This window comes from Corythoichthys intestinalis, chromosome 12 (genome assembly GCF_030265065.1).
Source record: "Corythoichthys intestinalis isolate RoL2023-P3 chromosome 12, ASM3026506v1, whole genome shotgun sequence".
NCBI classification, from domain to species: domain Eukaryota; kingdom Metazoa; phylum Chordata; class Actinopteri; order Syngnathiformes; family Syngnathidae; genus Corythoichthys; species Corythoichthys intestinalis.
This window is the reverse complement of record NC_080406.1, coordinates 11,525,457-11,547,495: the sequence shown is the minus strand read 5'-3', so window position 1 is coordinate 11,547,495 and position 22,039 is coordinate 11,525,457. Positions and strand designations below refer to the sequence as shown.

General features: G+C 38.3%; 2 protein-coding genes across 4 annotated transcripts in view; one reads left to right on the top strand and one right to left on the bottom strand.

Annotated features, from left to right (window-relative positions):
• Nucleotides 1–18,017, bottom strand: part of esyt3 (extended synaptotagmin-like protein 3) — a 37,169-nt gene extending 19,152 nt beyond the window's left edge. Inside the window, exons 1-14 of the mRNA XM_057851987.1 lie at nucleotides 17,482–18,017; nucleotides 14,547–14,588; nucleotides 14,283–14,417; nucleotides 14,119–14,195; nucleotides 13,990–14,059; nucleotides 13,756–13,845; nucleotides 11,138–11,193; nucleotides 10,955–11,075; nucleotides 10,707–10,883; nucleotides 8,660–8,742; nucleotides 7,017–7,065; nucleotides 6,859–6,948; nucleotides 5,761–5,823; nucleotides 1,535–1,591 (exon numbers count right to left, since the gene is read on the bottom strand). Of these exons, the coding sequence (XP_057707970.1) occupies nucleotides 1,535–1,591; nucleotides 5,761–5,823; nucleotides 6,859–6,948; nucleotides 7,017–7,065; nucleotides 8,660–8,742; nucleotides 10,707–10,883; nucleotides 10,955–11,075; nucleotides 11,138–11,193; nucleotides 13,756–13,845; nucleotides 13,990–14,059; nucleotides 14,119–14,195; nucleotides 14,283–14,417; nucleotides 14,547–14,588; nucleotides 17,482–17,847 (1,476 nt within the window). The 5' untranslated portion in view covers nucleotides 17,848–18,017. The remainder of the gene's footprint in view (nucleotides 1–1,534; nucleotides 1,592–5,760; nucleotides 5,824–6,858; nucleotides 6,949–7,016; nucleotides 7,066–8,659; nucleotides 8,743–10,706; nucleotides 10,884–10,954; nucleotides 11,076–11,137; nucleotides 11,194–13,755; nucleotides 13,846–13,989; nucleotides 14,060–14,118; nucleotides 14,196–14,282; nucleotides 14,418–14,546; nucleotides 14,589–17,481) is intronic.
• The window catches only part of znf142 (zinc finger protein 142), a 32,159-nt gene continuing 27,648 nt past the window's right edge, over nucleotides 17,529–22,039 (top strand). For 2 of the 3 annotated variants that reach the window (XM_057851977.1, XM_057851981.1), the window contains exon 1: nucleotides 17,726–17,982. In XM_057851977.1, coding sequence (XP_057707960.1) covers nucleotides 17,851–17,982 — 132 coding nt within the window. In that variant the 5' untranslated portion in view covers nucleotides 17,726–17,850. Of the gene's footprint in view, nucleotides 17,983–22,039 lie in introns of all 3 variants that reach the window. The other variant, XM_057851980.1, reaches the window with a different exon arrangement.

Sequence of the window (22,039 nt, the reverse complement as noted above, 5' to 3'; positions counted from 1 at the left end):
CAGTCACTGTTTTTAAAGAGTTCAATTTGAGGCGATATTACCAAACAAGACACACTGACATGTACAATAAGATTACAGGGAAGATACATAGCGAGAAATTGAAGCAACTTGAAGCTAGTTTAATTTTACAGCAGCAGTATTTCACAAGAGCCCGAGAGTCGAAAGAGAACGCCACAAAGGCTAGTTGCGAGATTGTTGAAATTATTAATTAAAAAGAATAATAAAGCAAATGTGACACAAGGAATGGCTTGCTAAAATTTCCTTAAATATATTGTTCTACGTAAAGAACATCAGCCAAGGTCGGCCCCCCACATTTTTACCACACCAAATCTGGCCCCCTTTGCAAAAAGTTTGGACACCCCTGATCTATTGCATAGGCAACGTAGATGAGACAGAGACACTGTTCAAGTGGCGTTGCCATATTTTGCTGTCGAAAATAACGGCCGATGTGTGTATGTGCGTGAGATCAGGACTTGCGTCGTTTTCTGTTTCGTTTTCCGCATAAGCTAATTTTAGAAACCCTTTTGAGAAGATGGAGTATCGTACCTTTCAGCAGGAATGGACAGAGGAATTTGCCTTTTTGGAGAGTTTTTGATTACTTTTCGGATAAAGACAAGATAATTCAACGGACAGGTTTAAGATTTGCCTCAGTCGGTAAGAACTGTTCACGATCGTACCATCATGATATCGAATCAAATTGAGGCAACCCAAATGAAGGACATAAATGCGGCACTGTTTTTTCTCTTGCTTTGGATGAGTCAACAGACTAAGCAATTTATCCCAGTTCAGGGTGATTGCAAGGTTTTGACTATGAAAGGGACAACAAGAGACACACCCTAGGTTTCTAAACGCCTGGATGAAGCTTATCCCACCAAGAAACAACATGACTACAAAGCCATCAGCAAAACCATGCAGCACTAGAAGTCGCAGTAATGGTAAGAAATACTCAGCAATGATTAGCAACAGCATAACAATGTTATTAAAAAAGAATTCAGAGACTTATTGTAATTTAAAAGTGTTGAAATTACATAAAATGCACACATTACTTGTATTTTTAGTTTTAAACATATTGTATGGCTCTCACGAAATTACATTTAAAAATATATGGTGTTGATGGCTCAGCCAAAAAGGTTCGCGACCCCTAAACTAGAGCAACCAAGCAACTTTTCGATCATGTCCAGCAGGGGGCAGTAGCAATGAAGAGGCCACTAAGGCACAAGAGATTTACAATGATTGACATAAGTAAGAATTCTGTCTTTTATGGATTTTTGGAGAAGTGGGGGGTTTAACAAGAACAAAACTAACAACAAAAACCACTTACTTGAAAAATATAAAGCAGCTAAATTATTTCAGCATAAGTACTGGCTGGATGTCAACCCGTTTATCATAGAAACGTAAAGCAAAACCAGACAGGATGTCTAACCATCCGTAAACAAGATAGATATGCAGTTGAAAGACAGGAAATACCAGCTACTGCTACTGGAGCACATTGATGTTAACACTTGACACTAAAACGGACATTAAAGCTACTTACCCGACCTTCTCGCCCATGCTTCTTTTTTTGATGCTGCTCAATCTCACTTAGATCTTTCTGTGGGTTTAAATTAACAGAATTAATTAGAAACATGATTTTCACAGCAGAGTAATATAAACTCAAAAGAATCTGTGAAAAAAAAAAAAAAAAAAAAACATTCGAGAACAGAAAATGCTAAAATGACTAGACATAACTAGACATGTGCTGATTACCGGTTTCAAGGTATACCGTGGTTTCAAAACCCCTGCGGTTTTGAAAACGCAAACATTTTCCATCATACCGTCCCTAAGGTATCAGGTATTTTTTTATGTTCCAAAAACGCTGAGAAAATCCCTCGCTTGCAGCTCCAAGCCTCAACCCTCCCCCACCGGTTGTTGCTCAGTGTCAGTGAGTCATCTCTGCTACACGATGGCCTGGGGGAGGTGAAACTCCTGATCTTTTTCCCCCAATCGAAGAAAACGAAATCGCTGGTATGGAAATACTTCGGCTACAGAGAAGTTACAGATGGGCGCGGCTTTGAGGAGAAGGCCCAACTGACATGCAAAACATGTTTGCGGAGGATGGCTGCCAAGGAGGCAATACCTCCAATATGATTTCGCATTCATACAAAATTAAAGGTTAGTAAACACTGTCATGAATGTTTCCCACCAGCTAAAAGAGTTAACTCCAGCGTGTTTAGTGTGTCTAGCGGTGGTAAAACGTGGTGTTTGTGTTGAAAAAGAGAGTGTGTGTGTATAATGTAAACACAATACGAGTCATACGCACATGCTTTTCATGTAAAATGTATTTTTGTTCTGATGGTAATAATGTTGAACTGTGTTGTTAATCTTACTTTTAAAAAGTGAATAATTACAGTTACAAATTACTTTTCCCAAAAATTAATTGAGTTAACTCAGTTACCTGAATGTAAGAGTAATTAGTTACTTGGCAAAGTAACTGGTTTTACTTTTCATATTTAAAAAAAAAAAAAAAAAAAAAAAAACATAGGTCACACTATGGGAATTTCAAAGGGTTTTTGGGACAGTTGCCCTAGCCCAATTCTTTACCCCAAACTTAGACACAGGGGTATTGTGGATATTGCCATAACAAGACAGTCACCTCTGCTATGTTTGGAAGTCATTTAATGTTGTGAATCAACCGTTAAAGTTGTTAAAATAGCTCCCGTTATTGCATTAGTTCCCTTCTGTCTACTTTCTAAACATGAAAGCTTAGAAATGTTTCATCATTTAAAGATAGATTCAAGTCACGATTTTGCCGATTTATGAGTATTTTAGATAAAAAGTTACTTAGGTTCGCTAGGAAGGTTCACTATAACAGAGCCTTTCTGAGAAGTCTACTGCTTTAAAATGGCGGCTGTTTACAAACGCCGCCGAGTCTGTCATTTCGCACGTAGTTCTAAATGCATGTGATATCTAGGCGTAGATTGTAGGCTGTTGGCTACAGTTAGGGGTGCAATGGTTCAGTTAGCCCACGGTTTGGTTTGATTCGTGACCCGTTTGTGAATAAATCGAATGATTTGAGCATGTCTGTGCAACAAGAGGATCAATTTGTAGAGATCACAAATGACGGCGACCTTAAACGTACATTTAAGACAACAACTCTACCGAGGTTCTGGATTAAAGTCATTCCGGAATATCCTGACATCGCTAGGAGAGCATTGAAAACCGTTCTACAATTTCCAACATCGTATCTTTGTGAAGCGGGCTTCTCTCACTCTCCCATCACACTTTGATAGGACCATCTCGTCTCAACGACACAAGCTCAGGCCTCCCACTGATTCAGCGGGTGAGTTATTTTTTTTCCCTGCACTTAGCACAACAGGGCTAAAAACAAATGTTATTTTTTATTTGCTGTATTTTTCTGCCTCACGTTGCCGGTGTTCTGACAAATTTTTCATTCGCGTAACGTTAAAAATGGCCGTGAATGCAGCAATTCCAAAGTGAACATGACAAACTTTCTTTAAAGAAAGGAATATTAACTTACGTATGCCATGTTAGCTGCACACAACAACTGCACGCAGCTCTCTCACTTAACGACTTTGCCGTGTCGTTAAGCATTCATTTACGCAATTTTCGTGTTGCACATGAATGTTTATTATGAAAATAGTTTTTTTTTAGCACCGTTGGATAACATTGAGAGTCCAACTGAATATAAAAGAGTGCTTTTTTCACCGCCACAAAAGCTTTGGGAGCAAAATTTTAAAAGGGTGCAAAATTTGACAGAACACCGGTCCGTGAAAAAAAGACCCAAATCACACTGGTCCGTGGTGCTAAAAAGGTTGGGGACCCCTGAATTAGATTATTCACTACTAAAAAAAATAACGCCGTTAGTAACACCTTTATACTCTCACGCCGTTATTAACAACACTGGCTTTAGGTTTTGGTTCACTTAAAATTAAAATAAATGCAGTCCTTTATTTAGAATAGTTCATAGAGCTGAAACGAATGCTCGAGCAACTCGAGTAACTCGAGTTTAAAAACTGATCCGAGTAATTTTATTCACCTCGAGTAATCGTTTATTTTGACAGCTCTAAGCATCACGTTTTGCTCAGACTACTTTTAACGCGGGACAATGCGCTGATGTCACGTGCGTAGAGGAAGAAGCAAAAAAATAAATAAAAAAATTAAAAAATAAACATTTACTTGCTGCCGACAGCCGCTACAAACGACGCCGACGTTGCTAAATACTAGCCCGCACGATGCTACGTTGGTAGCGGGTAGCGTCTGATGAGTCTCATAGAGATCACATGTATGTTGAACTAGATGCGAAATGACAGACTCGGCCGCGTCTGGGCAGCGTTAGTAAACAACCGCCATCTTAAAGCAGTAGAGCGTTACGCGCTAATAAAGAGCGCTAAGCGCTAATAAATAGGATTAACGTTACTGTCACTAGCTCATGTAACGTTAGCCCTGCGGGGGGCTAGGTTTCTATTAATTATGACCACTTTCGATGCGTGGCTAACGTGTCTTACATACAGGCTTTAACATAACATAGCATTGTGGAGTGATGAGGGTGTAAAATAAAAACTCAATAATGCTAACTATCAATTTTAGCTCAGTAGTCATTGCTGGATAAAACACCAAGTAGCACTGGTCCCTAATGTGCTCCAATACAGCCTGTATCATACATTTATTTTGAACACTGCAAAAACTCAAAATCCTATCAGGACTTACAGTTTAGACTAACTTAAAACTTAACTAGAACTTAAAAATGGCTTGACACAAATAGAAATTCAATTGAAACACGTGGGGAAAAACTAACTTTTAAGTGATGTGTGTTATCAAGCGTAACGGCATTTTTAGGTAAGATATGTATAAAAAAAAATTTTAATAAGATCTAAAAGTTTTTTGAGTGAAAGCAGTGAATTAGTCTTTTTTTTTTTATTCTAGTTACATCTCAGATGCAATTGTTGGCTGTTTTCAACAATATACATCGAAAATAAAGACATTGATTGACTGAAAATGGTTCAAGATTAGATGAAATGTCTTGTTTTCTCATGTATATTTATAATTGCTCTTCACCTAAAAATATATTTGTTTTATCCGATTACTCAATTAATCGATAGAATTTTCAGTCGATTACTCGATTACTAAAATATTCGATAGCTGCAGCCCTAAATTATTTCAGTTATTTTTTGTTATTTCTTTTTTTTATGTATTTTACTTTAACATTATACTTATGTTCCAGTGTGCTAATGTTTAAAAAAAAAAAATCCGGTTAAATGGAAAAAAGGTTTGTTTTTGTTTTGTTTTTTATAACTCAGATATCTGCAAGTAACAAATTTTAGAGCTGTAATGTAATGTGATACCGTGATATTTTGGCTTAAGGTTATTATACCGTCAGAATCTCATACCGGCACATGGCTACACACTATATGTGGGCTGTACAAAAAAAAAAAAACACATGCTCATACAGAGATAGGATGAACTTGGCGAGTGTGCTATGTGTTAAAAAAAATTATAGCTTTTCTAAGTATTTTCAAATAAACGCACACCTCAGAAACTTTCACTTCACGGGTTACATACAAAAGCAGTGTTTCTTTTGTAAACAGAAAAAAACCTGAACACTGATAAAACAACTAGAAAAATAAACTAAAATCGCTTGCTTTTGGGGGGGGTTATTTTTAGGTTTTTTTTGTTTTTGTTTTTTTTTACTGGAAACTTCACACAGGAGACCAGTAGGTGGGAATCAATATGATTAGTAAAGGAAAACTGAAAGTGACTCACAGGAAGGTTGGAGGCGTTGTCCAGATACACCGCGAGCATGGCGCAGGCATAGCCCTCGGAAGACTGGAAGCAGCAGTGAAAGAAATGGATGTACAGAAATTTTCGCACTATAAGGCGCACCTGACTATAAGCCGCCCCCCACCAAATATGGCAAAAAAAACGGCATTTGTACATACACAAGCCGTACTGGACTATTAGCTGCAGCTTTCCTCACTGTATTATGGGATATTTACACCAAAAGATATTAACCAGTTGCACTTTATTTGACACCGGCATCATACGGCTGTCATAAAACCAAATGAACCACCATGCATTGCTTCAAGAAGCTTCATTTGGCCATCACTGCTCCCTTGGGGGCGACAGTCAAGGTCTGATGCCACCTGCTGTCAACACTGTTGTTGTCCAACATGCCTCCTAGCATGCAATGCAGCGCTACAGATGTAAATAACAATCAAAATTCGTGTTCTGTGCTTATTATGTCTTCAGTTACTGTTCCAGTTGTTTCATTAATTGCTAGTTATGGTATTTTGTAACAGTTTATTTGACAGTGACGCCAATTAGACCATCATAATTATGACATGACACTGTCATGAGCATTAATGAATGCTTATAACAGATGCCATTTAGTGTTATCCGGCAAATTATCTCACTTTTGAAGGGATGTAAAAGATCCAAGCTGGACATGAGTGGAGTTAGTGACATAATTTGCCGGATGACACTTGATGACATCTGTCATAAGCATTCAGTAATGTCCATGATTTTGCCATGTCATAATTATACGATCTTATGACCGTCTTATGACGCCACTGTCAAATAAAGTGTTACCTATTAACCGAAATAAATCAACAAATAAGCCGCACTTGACTATAAGCCCCAGGGTTCAAAATGAAGGGAAAAAGGAGCGGCTCATAGTCCGAAAATTACGGTACTCATCATGATGTTTTATGAGAGAGAATGCAGTGAAATCAGCCGGTGGTGGCTTTGTGAAACCAGCGTTCATTTGTAGTCTTTTTTTTTTTTTCTTTTTAAAACTAGTTGCCAAGTCACTAAGCAGCTCTCACATGAAAATATTTGGAAAACATTCTTGTAGCTTCATACCTCTTTCAGCAGAGTGGAGTCACTTTGTAGCGAAAGCCAGTGAAGCTTCAGATGAACTTCTCCATGGTCGACATCATCCAGAGGAAACCACTAACAAAGAAAATAAAACTCAGCTTTATTCAAATGACAAATCAAATCAAGCATTTGCGCAACTTCACCTTATCTATTTGTTTCTCCTTCTTCACGTCTCCCAAATCCAGATGGTACCTTAAATAGAAAACATGCAGTAGAGCTTGTAGTAAAAAGAAAAGAATGACCTTGCGGGATGTGATGTACTATTTGTTAGGGGTGTAACGGTATACAAAAATCTCGGTTCGGTACGTACCTCGGTTTTGAGGTAACGGTTCGGTTCGTTTTCGATACAGTAAGAAAACAAAATGCAAATTATAAATGTGCTAGTTCTTTATTACACACCTTTGTGCTTTCAACAATAGGGGTGGCGTGGCTCAGTGGTAGAGTAGTTGTCCACCCCAACCCAGAGGTTGTGGGTTCAAATCTCCGCCCTGATTAACTCGTCTAAGTCTCCTTGAGCAAGACACTGAACCCCACGTTGCTCCTGGTGCTGCGTCACCAGTAGGTAGATGGCGAGATAGTGTAAAGCGCTTTGAGCGCCTTGAAAGGTGGAAAAACGCTATATAAGTATAACACCATTTACCAATAGGAACATTAGCCTATACAAAGCTAGAATTCTGCTCAAAAAGTAGCGGGTATTTAAAGATAATCCAACAACAATTTGCCTTTCAAACCCCGCGTATTGGTCAACTTTCTTTCTGAAAGAAAGAAGAAAAAAAGTCCTGTGCTAAATAGAAAAGCAATCCCAATGACAAATATTTTAACATGTATTTTACAAATGAAATGACTCAATGAATCTTTTTTTTTTTTTCTTATGAACGGTTTTCAAAAGCTTTATTGGTGGGTTTTCTCAAGTTAAAGCGCCACACAGAAATTAATAAATTTAACTGTGTGAGCAGGATCTGTATATTATTATTATTTAATTACAGGTGTTTGTTGTGTCAAATTATTTTATTTAAATGGGCTATTATTTATTTTATTATGTGTTTATATTTTACAAATGCGATGTAGTATTCATTTATATTTTATGTTGTATAACTTTAGTTCCTATGTGAATATTAGTTCCTACTTGTTTTGTTGTGGTAGAAGGGCTTTGTATTGAACACGGGGCCGTGTTGGTTATTATTATAGCAGAGAAGACAGCAGTAAATCAACAAAGACAAGTCAACTGTGCCCCGATCTACCACTCAAGAGATCTGATGGACTCAAAAAGTAGGTTACGATTGCATATTAGTTTGAAAATCGACCGGATCCACCAAATTTTTGCACTTCAGGTCTGCCCGAGCCTAGCTAGTAGTATTGGCCCAGGATGGCCGCGTCTCGCGTCAAATAATAAACTCTGCCGTTCTTTTCTCGTGCGTCGCGTTGAGCCGCTTCTGGGACGCGTCTAACACGCGGCCGCACTGCGACTGGTGTGCATTGGCTGATTGACTTTACGCCCGCGTTTCACTGCGTTCTCGCGGCGGACACGTTGTCGCGCCGTTGACGTTTTCTGGGTTGTACTGTCCTACCATGTTGGTCCTCATTATAGTAAAGAAGACAGAGTAAATATAATCTACACAAAGAAACTGTAACCCGATCGACTCACAGCCTCGAAAAGTAAGGGTTACATTACGTCAAACTCGTTCGGTACACCTCCATTCCGAACCGAGCACACAGAACCAAAACGGTTCAATACAAATACACGTACCGTTCCACCCTTACTATCTATGTATCTTATTCCTCTCACCTTCCAATGAAGTCGTCTTTGTCTGCATCTTCATCATAAATCTCCAACTCCAGCTCTTGTCCTGGTGCCTCATGGACAACGAACTTCATACAAAAAACAGAAGGTATTTCTGCTAAAGTCCAATTGATTCCACAACTGTATGTGATTCATATTTTGGAAATAAAAGCTTTTTTTTTTTTGTTACCGCAGGAACACATTTTACACCAACATTTTGTGGTTTACAAACATTAAGTTCAAAGGGCGCTTTCACACTAAACCAAAAATAATTTGGTGGGACAGTAAAATGTTTAAATCATAATTATTCCATTTGAAGTGCTTAAAAACCATTTATAAATATTTATAAATATATATACATATATATATATATATATATATATATATATATATATATACATAAAAGTGTTTTTTTAATTATCCTTTGGGGGGGGGAAAGTGAAAATAACATGTCTTATATGTAGAATATGACTATTCTCCCTGTATTTTTCAAACACTGTGAGAAATAGTCTGGGACCCAGCCCATTAACGGCCTCTCGAGCAAGATACAAAATCAACCGTCCAATCAGATTCATTTATTTGCGTGACGTGTTCTTTTTTTTTTTTTTTTTTTTAACTGTTCTGTTCAGCTGTTTGACACAAAGAATGGAAGTCTAAGTGCCCGGATAGTCTGAACAGTTTTAATGTTTCACATTGAGAGTCTGACATACTCCCATTGTGATCACTCAACATACCTAGTTTATTATGACAAAGCAGTGAACAGGAAGGGGTTATGCGGGAACAGAAGAAAAGAAACACAAGAGAAGAAAGAAAAACACAAACTACAACAAGAAATACATTGAACATTTAGACCAATTACTAATATGTTTGTGCTATCGTCAGCTAGATGTATTTCCGGTTGACACCATGTGGGGGGCCTGTTGACCAGGGAAAGAGGGGGTCAGGGGTGGGGGAGTCTATAAGCTAAATGACTGAAAGGGGTAGAGTGTACACAAATCAGCTCTGTGAACTAGAACCCAGTAATCGTGCGAATCCCTTGTGAGTGTAAGCCCGTTGGCAACAAACCCTACGCCGCCCCATCTCCAATCCCGGCACCGGGACCCCCCACCCAAGCGCGCCCTATCACATCCAGCCGCACACGAGCCCCACCAGGCGCGCGACAGCCACACAGACTAGCGGATACACCACGCGGGCACCAACCCAGGGCCACGGCCCCCACCCAGCCTGCCCGGGGAGGGTGGGAGGGCGGGCGGGGGGTGGGGGTCAAGCGCAGCCCAGCCCTCCTCCCGCAGCCCAGAAAAGGACGTGTTCTTAACGAATAACGTCACTCTTGCGCGCCGAAAATCGTCTCTCCAACAACACAGATGGCGAACGGGAGAGCCAAGAATATGTTCCAATCCACGGTAAAACCAGTTTTAAATGACCAAAAACACATCGAAACAAGTCACTGACAACAGTCAACATGGCTCGCGCTAGCCATGTTGAATAAACTTCTCCATTCTCCGCTCACGGTAATTACTTGTCGCTTTAACAACGTCATGTCTGCCCGTCGCTGATTGGTCCACTCCGCTGTCTGTTTGCGGTGGCTTGCTCCGCCCTTGGAATTTGATCCGCCGGACGGTCGCCAGACTCAATCGCTGGAACAGCGGTGAGTCTGGTACACCAGGCAATCTCTTTCCAAAGCTAAATCTGAATTAATACATTGAACTCACGAAACGGCCGCCCCGAGAGGATCCGCCTGTCTGGACCATTCACTCTCACACGGTACATTCAGCGACAGGATTCAAAACACGCTTGCCACATGCGCACCCGATTCAGTGTATCAAATGCAACTGCTCGGCAAAGTACAACAACATTTGGCCATGGCTAATCATTCGGTTGTTTGGTCCGAAGTTCAGATGTGCGTTCACATTTACAAAATGATGCAGACTAACTGAGAAAAAGAACTCTGGTCCGTTTAAAACGGACCAAACAGTGCTAGTGTGAAAGCGCCCAAAGACAAGCTATGCAAGACCCTCTTGGCTGCAATTAGTACAATCTTAATGTACTGTACCTCATATACTTCAGCCCAAGTGGGGCTCAAATTCTCTTTGATTGTTTTGCTCTTGACTTTGCGGTCCCCAACGCAGAGTGTGGCGTAAGGGTCCGACTTGCCCTTCACCATGCCCAGCATGTAGGTATCCTTCGCCAAAAGGTCTCTAGCTTCCACTAAGTATACTCTCACCACTCCCTGAAAGGGAAAACAGCTTTTAAATAAGAAGTTTTGCAAGACATTTCTTTTTTAAAAAATGCCTGACTTACACGGGGCAGCGGAAATCTCATCTGGTCCACTTTGACTTGGTCGATAAGTGGAAAGCACATGCGGTTGGGTAACACCATGAGGGAGGCGATGATGTCCATTATGGTGTCCTCGGACAGTGAACTAAAGGTAGATGAGAGTTTGATTAAGGTGCAAAAGCTGAAGAGTCTAAAATGAGAACACACCTGAAGGCCGGGCTGTCTAAAATGTTGGTCATGCCAGTCCAGTTGATTTCAAGGGTCTGAAAGATCATGAAATGAAAAGATTGTTTTTTTGTTTGATTTGACGAAAAACTTTTTTTTCCTCTGCCTTTTACATGACAAAACAAATGCCAATATTTTATTTAGGACACACGCATTGAAATTTGTATGATCCAAATAAATATTTTAGCAACTTTAGCAAGAATATTTGCGGCTTGTAAACACAAAACTTGATCAAAATACAGTGGTGGAATGTAATGTACTAAAGTATATTTGTGTATCTGTACTTTACTTGAGTACAAATATGAAGTGGTACTTCTTTTACTTCACTACATTTTACAGCATGTATCTCATGTATCTATACTTGTACTCCATTATCTTCCAAATTATTGCCTGCGTTACGAGAGTTTCGTTTTCATGCCTCCAGCGCAATCAATAAAACCCGTGCAACTACCGTTAATTGAGGCCTAGATGGCAGCAACACAAGTACAAGCAAGATTAATTAGGTGACCAATAAAACCACCTCACTATTGTACAGTAGGTGGCGATATGCACCTGATAGTTGCTTGCAATCCGCCATTAAGCTAAATTTTGGAGTTTTTGAGCTTGTCAAGTTTGTTTACAGTGCAGAGCAATTTTATTGCTTGTTTTTTCCATTCTGCAAAGTTTTAAATAAAACTGAGCAGTCAATTAATTTTCTGATTCTTTTTTTGAATACTGACTTAGGTCTCTGTATTTATGTAGATATGTATGGATGGATGTGTATATATATACTGTATATAAATACTGTATATTTTTATTATTTTATGTATATACAGGATATACTGTATGTATATATTTTCCCCAAGTGGAAGCTTCCATGATCCTAATAAATTTAATAATTAAAATAATATATATACAGTACTGTGCAAAACTTTTAGGCAGGTGTCCTGCCTAAAACTTTTGCACAAATCACAGCTTAAAAATTAATTAATTGTAATTAATCGCAATTCAAACCCTCTTTAAAATATGCCATATTTTTATGAAATTATTGTTGGAATGGAAAGATAAGACAGATGTATACATTCAACATACTGTACATAATTACAGTATTGTATTTGTTTATTATAAAAATAAATCCACAAGATGGCGTTAACATTATAAACATTCTTTCTGTGAAAGGGATCCACGGATATAAAGACTTGTAATTCTTAAAAGAAAAATGTGAGTACAAGTTGTAGTAATTTTGATATTTTGTATATTGTGACTAAATATTGCCATAGAATGTATTTGTTGAGCTAAAAGAAATGTTTGAATAGAGTTTGACCAAACTGAGTATTATTTTGCGTAGCTATTTTGATTGGGAATGCCAGTTCTCTTTGCATTGAGCGCTTTTCTTTTTGTGAACATTTATTTTTTGAGAGATATAAATATTATTTTTGTTGTGCTTTCACTAAATGATACTGTAGCGACTTAACTGTTCTTAACTGCCCAAATGCATAATGGGAAGTTGTGCAACCATGACTGTCAGTGGTGGCTGCAAATGGTATATCTTCTCTGCTTTGTGTTCAATACAGGGTGTTAAGAAAATGCTCATCACCTGTATGCCGAAGCATATTTTAACGTAATTGATTTAAAAATTAATTACCTCCCATCAATGCGATAATTTTGACAGCCCTAATATATAAATATATATTTAGTATTCGTAATCGTGATCCCTCGTTTTTCCTTAGTTAATGAGGGGACCCGCAGCGATAAGTGAAAAACTGCGAAGTAGCGCCACAATATATATTTATTCAGATTTAGCATTGGAAAGAGATACATATAAGACTTTTTTTTTCACTTTCCCCCCCCCCCCCCCCCAAAGTATTTTAAGCACTTCAAATGTAGTAGTTATGATAAGTTTTAAATATGTTATATGCCCACCAAATTATTTTTAAACAAGAAAAAAGTAGAAAAATGCTTGGCTTTATTAAATGATTCATTGAGTGAGTCCAGTCAAATCCGCTCAAACTGCTCACTTACACACAATGAGTTGCCACAGCAAGTTAGATGATGATTGACGCATGCGGCGCTTTGAAGTTCGCGTCTCTGGCAAGATCAAACCTAAACGTCTGTCAATCATCGTTAACTTTAATAACCAACTCCAGTGCAGTGCCCGACCAACAAAGAGCAGGCAGAAGGAGGCAGGAAGGGAGTTAGAGTGAGACTACGCGTTCGGCTCAGGACAGCTCATCTGTATTTTTTTTTTTTTTTTTTTTTAATTAATTGAAAAAAAATCCACGATGGACTGAGGGCGCAAAGTTTGAAGCTCGAAGTAGCAAGGGATCACTTTTTTACATTTTTGCATTGGGAATAAATATTTTTAATTTTTAGTTGTAAATTTTAAAGCAAGTACTTTGTACTTTTACGCGACTATTTTTTTCTTCGATACTTATCCTTTTAATTAAGTAATTTTTTGCACCTGTATCTGTACTTTAACTTAAGTAAAAAAAAGTGAGTACTACATCCACTGTCAAAATATTATAAATATCAGTCGTTGTACAATCAACTCCGAGACTGACGTTGTTGGCCAGGAACTACCGTGAATCAGAACACATTTGAAAAAGGGTTAGTGGACCTACCGGGCGACGAATGAAAAAAAAGGTGACTCCTCCAACGAGTGGCACTTGACCAATGAGAGGTTGTAGAATCACCCGGATCATCCCCCGTAACTAGAACATTCAATAAATTTGCATTAGCATATATAATGTACTTGCAAATCGATGAAAACTTATTACAGATATATTATTGAATTGAATTTGATACACTTATCTATATAAAATAAATACAGGAGTCAGATTGAGTGCAATGCTCACTTTCAGTCCTTTGACACCAGCTGTGATGGCTGATTTGATTTCCGCATCAATGTCCACGTCACCTTCATAACTACGAAACAAATGTGTCACAAAAGTTGCAGACAAAGAGAAGTAATGTGTCAAACCAACTTGATTGTCATGTCCAGAATCACCTCCCTGTGGTCCACCTCATGAGTGTACGCTTTTATTCCGACGATCCTGAGTGGCTACAATTAGGAGCAGGTAAAAATGAATCAGATTAGTCACAGTTGTGTCAATCCAGTTTTTCACACGGAGGACAAGTATTAACGCACTATGTGTCCAAAGTGGATCTTAGTGAAAGTGAACGTCTTGAGCTCAGAGTTGGACTGCCTGACGGCTGTCTGGATGTTTCCCCGGAGAAGCTTTTCCATGAACATCCCAAAGAAAGGCCACGCCTGGTCCAACACCTTTGGCAAAGGACCAAATCAGGAAACATATGTAAAAACGGAATGACGGCAAAATTGCTTCGAATGAAGAAATTTTTGAGCCGTTTGCTAAGTGAGGAAACTGCTAGACGCGTGCTTTTGATGACATACCTTGTTAACCCATTCCACTTTCTCCACGTCATTGAATTGGACCTTTAGATATTAAAACAATATAAAACATGAGTTAAAATCGATCACATAATTTTTACATTTTAAACAGGGCTGTCAAACGATTAAAATTTTTAATCGAGTTAATCACAGCTTAAAAATTAATTCATCGTAATTAATCGCAATTCAGACCATCTATAAAATATGCCATATTTTTCTGTAAATTATTGTTGGAATGGAAAGATAAGACACAAGACGGATATATACATGCAACATACTGTACATACAGTTGTGGTCAAAAGTTTACATACACTTGTGAAGAACATAATGTCATGGCTCTCTTGAGTTTCCAGTTATTTCTACAACTCTGATTTTTCTCCGATAGAGTGTTTGGAACAGATACTTCTTTGTCACACAAAACATTCATGAAGTTTGGTTCTTTTATGACTTTATTATGGGTGAACAGAAAAAGTGATCAAATCTGCTGGGTCAAAAATATACATACATGGATCTGAAAAAGCGAATCATTGACTTGAACAAGTCAGGAAAGTCACTTGGAGCCATTTCAAAGCAGCTGCAGGTCCCAAGAGCAACAGTGCAAACAATTGTTTGTAAGTATAAAGTGCATGGCACTGTTTTGTCACTGCCACGATCAGGAAGAAAACGCAAGCTATCACCTGCTGCTGAGAGAACATTGGTCAGGAGGTTGAAGATTCAACCGAGAATCACCAAAAAGCAGATCTGCCAAGAATTAGAAGCTGCTGGAACACAGGTGTCAGTGTCCACAGTCAAGCGTGTTTTGCATCTCCATGGACTGAGAGGCTGCCGTGCAAGAAGAAGCCCTTGCTCCAAAAGCGGCACCTTAAGGCTCGACTGAAGTTTGCTGCTGATCACATGGACAAAGATAAGACCTTCTGGAGGAAAGTTCTGTGGTCAGACGAAACAAAAATCGAGTTGTTTGGCCTAATTGAAGTGACTAAGGGACATGTTACCAAATATTAGCGCTGCTGTATGTATATTTTTGACCCAGCAGATTTGATCACTTTATTCTGTTCACCCATAATAAAGTCATAAAAGAACCAAACTTCATGAATGTTTTTTGTGATAAAGAAGTATCTGTTCCAATCACTCTATCAGAGAAAAATCAGAGTTGTAGAAATAACTGGAAACTCAAGAGAGCCATGACATTATGTTCTTCACAAGTGTATGTAAACTTTTGACCACAACTGTAAGTACTGTATTTGTTTATTATAACAATAAATCAACAAGATGGCATTAACATTAACATTCTGTTAAAGCGATCCATGGATAGAAAGACTTGCAGTTTTTAAGATAAATGTTAGTACAAGTTCTAGAAATTTTATATTCAAACCCCTCTTAATGTTTTCGTTTTAATAAAGCTTGTAAAATTTTCAATCAAAAATAAACTAGTAGCTCGCCATTGTTGATTTCAATAATTACACAATGGTGCTGAAACCCATAAAATCTGTCGCACCCAAGCGCCAGCAGAGGGCGACAAAACACCAAAAAACACAAGTAACAAGTGCAAATGACAGTGTCCTGTCATTTTAATCTGTTTGAGCGGGGCATGTGCGTTAAATGCATCAAATATTTTAATGTGATTAATTTTAAAAATTAATTACCGCCCGTTAACGCGATAATTTTGACAGCCCTAGTTTCAAAGTTTCATATTGCAATATCAGAAGTTTTTTTATGATAAATTTTTATAAAATTCAATAAAATATCAAATTTACCATGTTATGTGACCATGGCGTAAGAAATATGAACAGGGCCCAGTTGCGATGAGCATAAACGGGACCCCCGAGTGGAGTTGATTCAGTACCCCAACCTGAGTGTAGCAGCGAACTCTCTCTCTCTCTTGCTCTAAACACTGGCACGCACGCACGCAGCCTCACATTACACAAAAACAAGGACCTGAACGGGACTGCTCATATAGCTGCCTGCAATAATCGATTGGCAAATTCATTGGCAACTAATATTTCAATCGATTTAATCAATTTAATCGATTAGTTGTTGCAGCCTCATTAAGAACCTAGTTTAGATAATAAGATGTCTGAAAATTGGCAAAAATGTGAATTGTCTTTTTGCAAAGTAAAAGCTGATTTTTTCATGTGGTACGTTGACTTAACAAAAAATATAATGAACAAATTTGATAATATTTACAACTGAGTAGTTATGTTATCATTTAAAGAATTTAGACATGTTTAATATGAAGAAGGTCCTTAATTGGTTATCAAAATAGTTGTTGATTAATTTGCTAATCGATTAGTTGTCGATTAATCAATTAATTGTTGCACCTTTTACTTGTATTATTTGGATTATTCAGTACTGTACTAGAAAAAGCATGTTTTTGTTTGTTACTTGCAGAATGAATGCTGTGAATACCAACATACACTTGCAATTGAACTAACTGCAGTGACTTAATTTTCACAAAATATTAATGAAGTTAGAACAAACACGTTCATATTCAACAAGTTTCTACTGAATAGGTGTGGCTGGCGTAAGTACTGCCTGCACACTTTTTTGAGGATCAACCCAAGTCAGGTATGTCATGCAAATACATTGCTTAACATAAAATGACTTTGCAATTAGAATTTGACATTAGTCGGAAAATAGATTATATTGGCATCTGATTCCCAATCACTGTGCAGCAGCCAGTTTTATTTACCGGTAGTTGGTTAATAGAATTGGCTTTTTTTTTTAAAATATATATTTACTATAGTCACATATCTATGTCAGTGACGTACTGTGTCAGTTAGAAATACTTAATGGACTTCCACTGGATAGAAAATACATAATTAATACACTTTTTGAAACATGTTTGCTTTCCTGCCTGTCAGTACATTGATTTATTAGATATGACGAAACCATTAATAATGACTTTGCATAAAACCTTAATTAACTGGAGATTGCGTACCCATGATGCCATCTGCAAGGAGTTCTTAAGCTCCGTGTTCACCACTTGCGTCTCGTTGTCCACAAAGTCGATGGCTGTTCCGATCCGAGAGTCCTTCCACTGTCGGTTCTTCTTCCACCAGGTGATCATGAGCATGCACAGCAGCAGCCAGCTGACGCTCAGGCCCAGGTAGCCCGTCAGGTAGACGGGGAAGAAGAGTACGATGCCACGGAGGAAGTACACGAAGAATTCTGTCAGCATGCGGTTGACTGTGGACGAACTCAGTTTCTCCGAACTCCCTTCTCCGACTTCAACGCCGCCAAGGGAGATGTCGTCGCGGAGTTCGAGTCCCTCCGTCGGGCTCGGGGAGAGGCTTGGGGAAGCCATTGGATGGACTCGAATCCCCGCCGGGCTCCCGAGGTTCTGGGAGGTCGAAAATCTCCGCTGTTGGGCGTCAGAACCGAGGAAGGCGCAGAGTGGAAGTGGACCGAGACACTTCCGTGTTGGGGAACCGTGAGACAGGTAGGCGGTGACACACCTGAGCACATTTTGGGTGGGGCTCCTAGCTAGCTCCTTTGACTCTAGGGTAAGCGAGAACCACCACAAAATAACGACATAAGAGGGACTTTAGGGGGGAAAAAAAGTTTATAGCCTAAACTAGGTTGACCAAACGTCCTCTTTTGTCCGGACAAGTCCCACTTTCACGTAGTATCCTCGTCGTCCGGGCGGGTTTTATAAATTCATAAAAATGTCCGGTTTTTATGATTTTTCACGGGACCAATTTGAACAGAATCCCTCCGGCCGCTGGGTGGCAGCGCCTGCCTGCGATGACATGGCTCCTAGTAGTAGGGAGCGAAGGAGTAGTTCTTGTTTTTGTTGGCAGTTTACCCCGATCATGACATGAGGCATTACCGCCATCTACTGGGTTGACGATTTTGCCACAACGCCTGCCCATGTTAAGTTTTTTTTTACGATAAATACTTATATAATGGCAGCTGTTGACTTCTGTCGGAGCTTTGACTGTAAAATCCCGTTTGGTGTTGCATCGTTGCGCTGCCGATGATTGTAAACTTTTATAGCAAAGTTTGATTTTTGCCTCAGCTAGCCATCAGTAAGCTAAGCCACGCTAGGCATTATGGGAAACGTAGTTTTGAACTTCTACGTTTGGAAACATGCTGGTTGAATAGTTTGTCAGTTTATTTCGGTTATTGTTTGTGTGCAATCTAGAACACTGAATGAGAATATCAATTGAATGGGAATAACAATTTGTCAAAGACAATTGCCGTGATAGTCATTTATAAAAATGTTTAGTCGGCACATAGCCTACTGTGTGTATGTGTATTGATTGGACTACATTTCTATGGGTCTGCATTATATATTATACATATGGGTCCGCATTATTTATATATATATATATATATGTATATATATATATATATATATATATATTAGTCATTATTTATTATTATATTTTTCCATCCAGAGTGAGGGGGCACACTTTAAATATATTAAAATGATATAGGCATCTTTGACTGAACTTCGAGTAAAATTCAAGTATCTTGAGGTCTGAGTGTCCTCTTTTTTGGAAATCAAAATATGATCACTCTAGCCTAAAAATTTCAAATATATTTCAAGGATCCAACGAAATGAGAATTCTTGGCCAAAATCAATAATGAGAAAACCTATACCGAAAACCGAAACCAATTCTGTTTTTCTATATTTAGATATATAGCGGAAAACATAGAAATGGCTGAAAAAGCAGTTTCTGCTCTTGCACCCCTCTTTAGGCAAGGCGAGGCAAGGCAAATTTATATAGCACAATTCAACACAAGGCAATTCAAAGTGCTTTACATCACATGAAGATCATAAAAATCACATTAAATCAATAGAACATAAAAACAGACAATCGAAACAGGAAATAAAATTATACATAAAAATCGCATTTAATCACAAGTAGAATAAAAAAAATAAAAAACATTATGACTACTCATAATAACTGAAATCAGCAATGGAGATAAAGCACAAGAGGAATAGAAAGCAAATAACTTGAAATATATAGACAGTTATGGATATGCTGTTCTAAACAAAAGTGTTTTTAGCCCTGATTTAAAGGAGCTAACAGTTTGAGCATACTTCAGACCTTCAGGTAACTTGTTCCAGAGGTGAGGAGCATAATGCTGCCTCGCCCTGCTTGGTTCTTGTTCTTGGATCATACAGTAGACCGGTGCAGATGACCTTAGGGGTCTAGATGTTTCATAGGAATCTAACAAATCAAGCATGTATTTTGGTCCAAGGCCATGAAGTGTTTTGTAGACGAGCAGTAGTATTTTATAGTCTATCTTTTGACTCACTGGAAGCCAGTGTAACGATTTCAAAACCGGTGTTATGTGGTCCAGTTTCCTTGTATTTGTGAGGACTCTGGATGCAGCATTCTGTACTAGGTGTAGCTTCCTGACTAATTTAATTTTTTTTTTTTTTTTTTTTTTTTTTTTTTTTTATCAAGACCTGTAAATATACCGTTGCAATAGTCTAATCTGCTGAAAATGAATGCATGCATAAGTTTTTCCATGTCTTGTTGAGTCAGAAGCCCTTTAATTCTGGCTATATTTTTTAGGGGGTAATAAGCAGATTTAGTGACGGGTTGAGTCTGAGTCAATAATTACGCCAAGATTTCTGACTTGATTTGTAGCTTTAAGTGACATTGTGCTAAGGTGCCTGCTTATCTTTGACCTTTCCTTTTTTTCTTGAAAAAATTCTTCTTTAAAATAAACTGCTGCATTTTAAGCCAAAATAACGATTATGTTTGATAGAACAATATGTCTATATACTGCCATAGCAGATTCACGGCGCATTAAGCCCCCAAACTATTTTTGATTGGTCCGTTTTACCCTGGAAACACCCATTTACAGACATTGCGCAACCGCTTTTGTTTCAACCCAGCCATAAAACGAAGGTAGTTGATTCTATTTATAATTCAAAATGTCAGTCATTTTTAGCTTGGAAGCACTTTTAATTGCCTTGTGTTGAATTGTGCCATATAAATGAATTTGCCTTGCCTTGCCTAGAATTAATAATTGATGTCTAATATTTTGTTTAAAAAAAAAAAAAACTTTAAAAAATGTATTCACTCGCATATTTCAAACTTTTAAACAAACTACGTCACAATGAAGAAATGGTGTCTGTAAAAAAGTCACAGATATCTACCTCATAACTATCGCTTAGTTGTATTTTTTTTTTGTTACTGTTGCATTTTCTCCGATATGTTAGATCAGGGGTTTTCAACCCAGTCCTCAAGGCACACTGTGGGTCCTGGTTTTTGTTCCAGCCGATCCAGCAGAGACAGTTGAACCAATGAGGCTTCTGCTAAAACAAGCCACACCTGACTGCAATCAACTGATTGCACTTGTAAAACACCAGATTGGGGAAAAAGTGTTGTCATCTTGTTTGGTAAGAATGAAATCCTGCACCCACAGTGTGCCTTAGTGGAATAGGTTGGGAACCCCTGTGTTAGATGATAAATAATCGCTCCAAACCTAAATTTGGAAGAAAAAAAAAACATTTAAAAGGGTAAATATATGAAAAAGAAAATGTCGACCACTCCTTAATGTCTGCGATTTCTGCATCGCGACTCTTGTTACCATGTTTCACCCAGAAAAAATCCCCCAAAAATCCAGCTGTGGCCATTCACAGCTGTGTCTTGACACTCAGTGATACATGCTACATGGAGTTTTTGGATTGAAACAAGGTAAGTACGTGATGATATCTCGTTAAAGTCATGGCAGCTTTCATTCCGCTCTTTCATGCTCTCACCTCCAGATAGCGTTTCGCTGTTTTTTTTTAAAATGCCCTCCTGTTCAAAATGTTTCTTCCCCAGAGATCTTAGATATTTTAGAGATTTTAAGCTTTCCAATGATGTATCACACATGCATATCGGACAATTTGAAAGTTGGCCAAATTAGGGGTCTCAGAGCGGAACTTCAAGTCACCTGAATATTTTCCGCCATATAAAAAGAGTTAAAAAGACACACACACAATCAAGGCAATTGTTTCAATACGATTTTTTGTGTGTGTGTGTGTGGGGGGGGGGGGGGGGATGGGGGTAAGAATACTTATTTCTTAGAATTAGAAATTAATTAATTTGATCTGTGATTTAACTCAGCCTTAGAAAACTTAATCTTTGCATTTTGCATGAGTACAGTCCAGGCCTGAAAAATATTGAAAAAAACTATCATTGCAATATTATATTGCGATATTACCATGAAAATATTACCAGAAAACCATATTACCAGAAAACCATGAACGTATGTTTTTAATTTAAAAACCCAATCCTTTTCACCCAATTCCGATGCTCTGAAAAATGGCGCTATTGGCCCTAATATATGTGATGCCGTTGAATCCAGGCTGTATATAAATGGGATCCAGGATCTGCTCATTTGCTGCTTCTATAGAGTAAAACTAAAGTTTAAATGTGAAAAAAAAAAAAAAAAAAAAATTCAAGACCTGCGATGTGATTTTTGTATACCTCAACTAAGACTGGTCCGTTTTGACCCAAACACAATACAAGGGTTAAATATTCGTC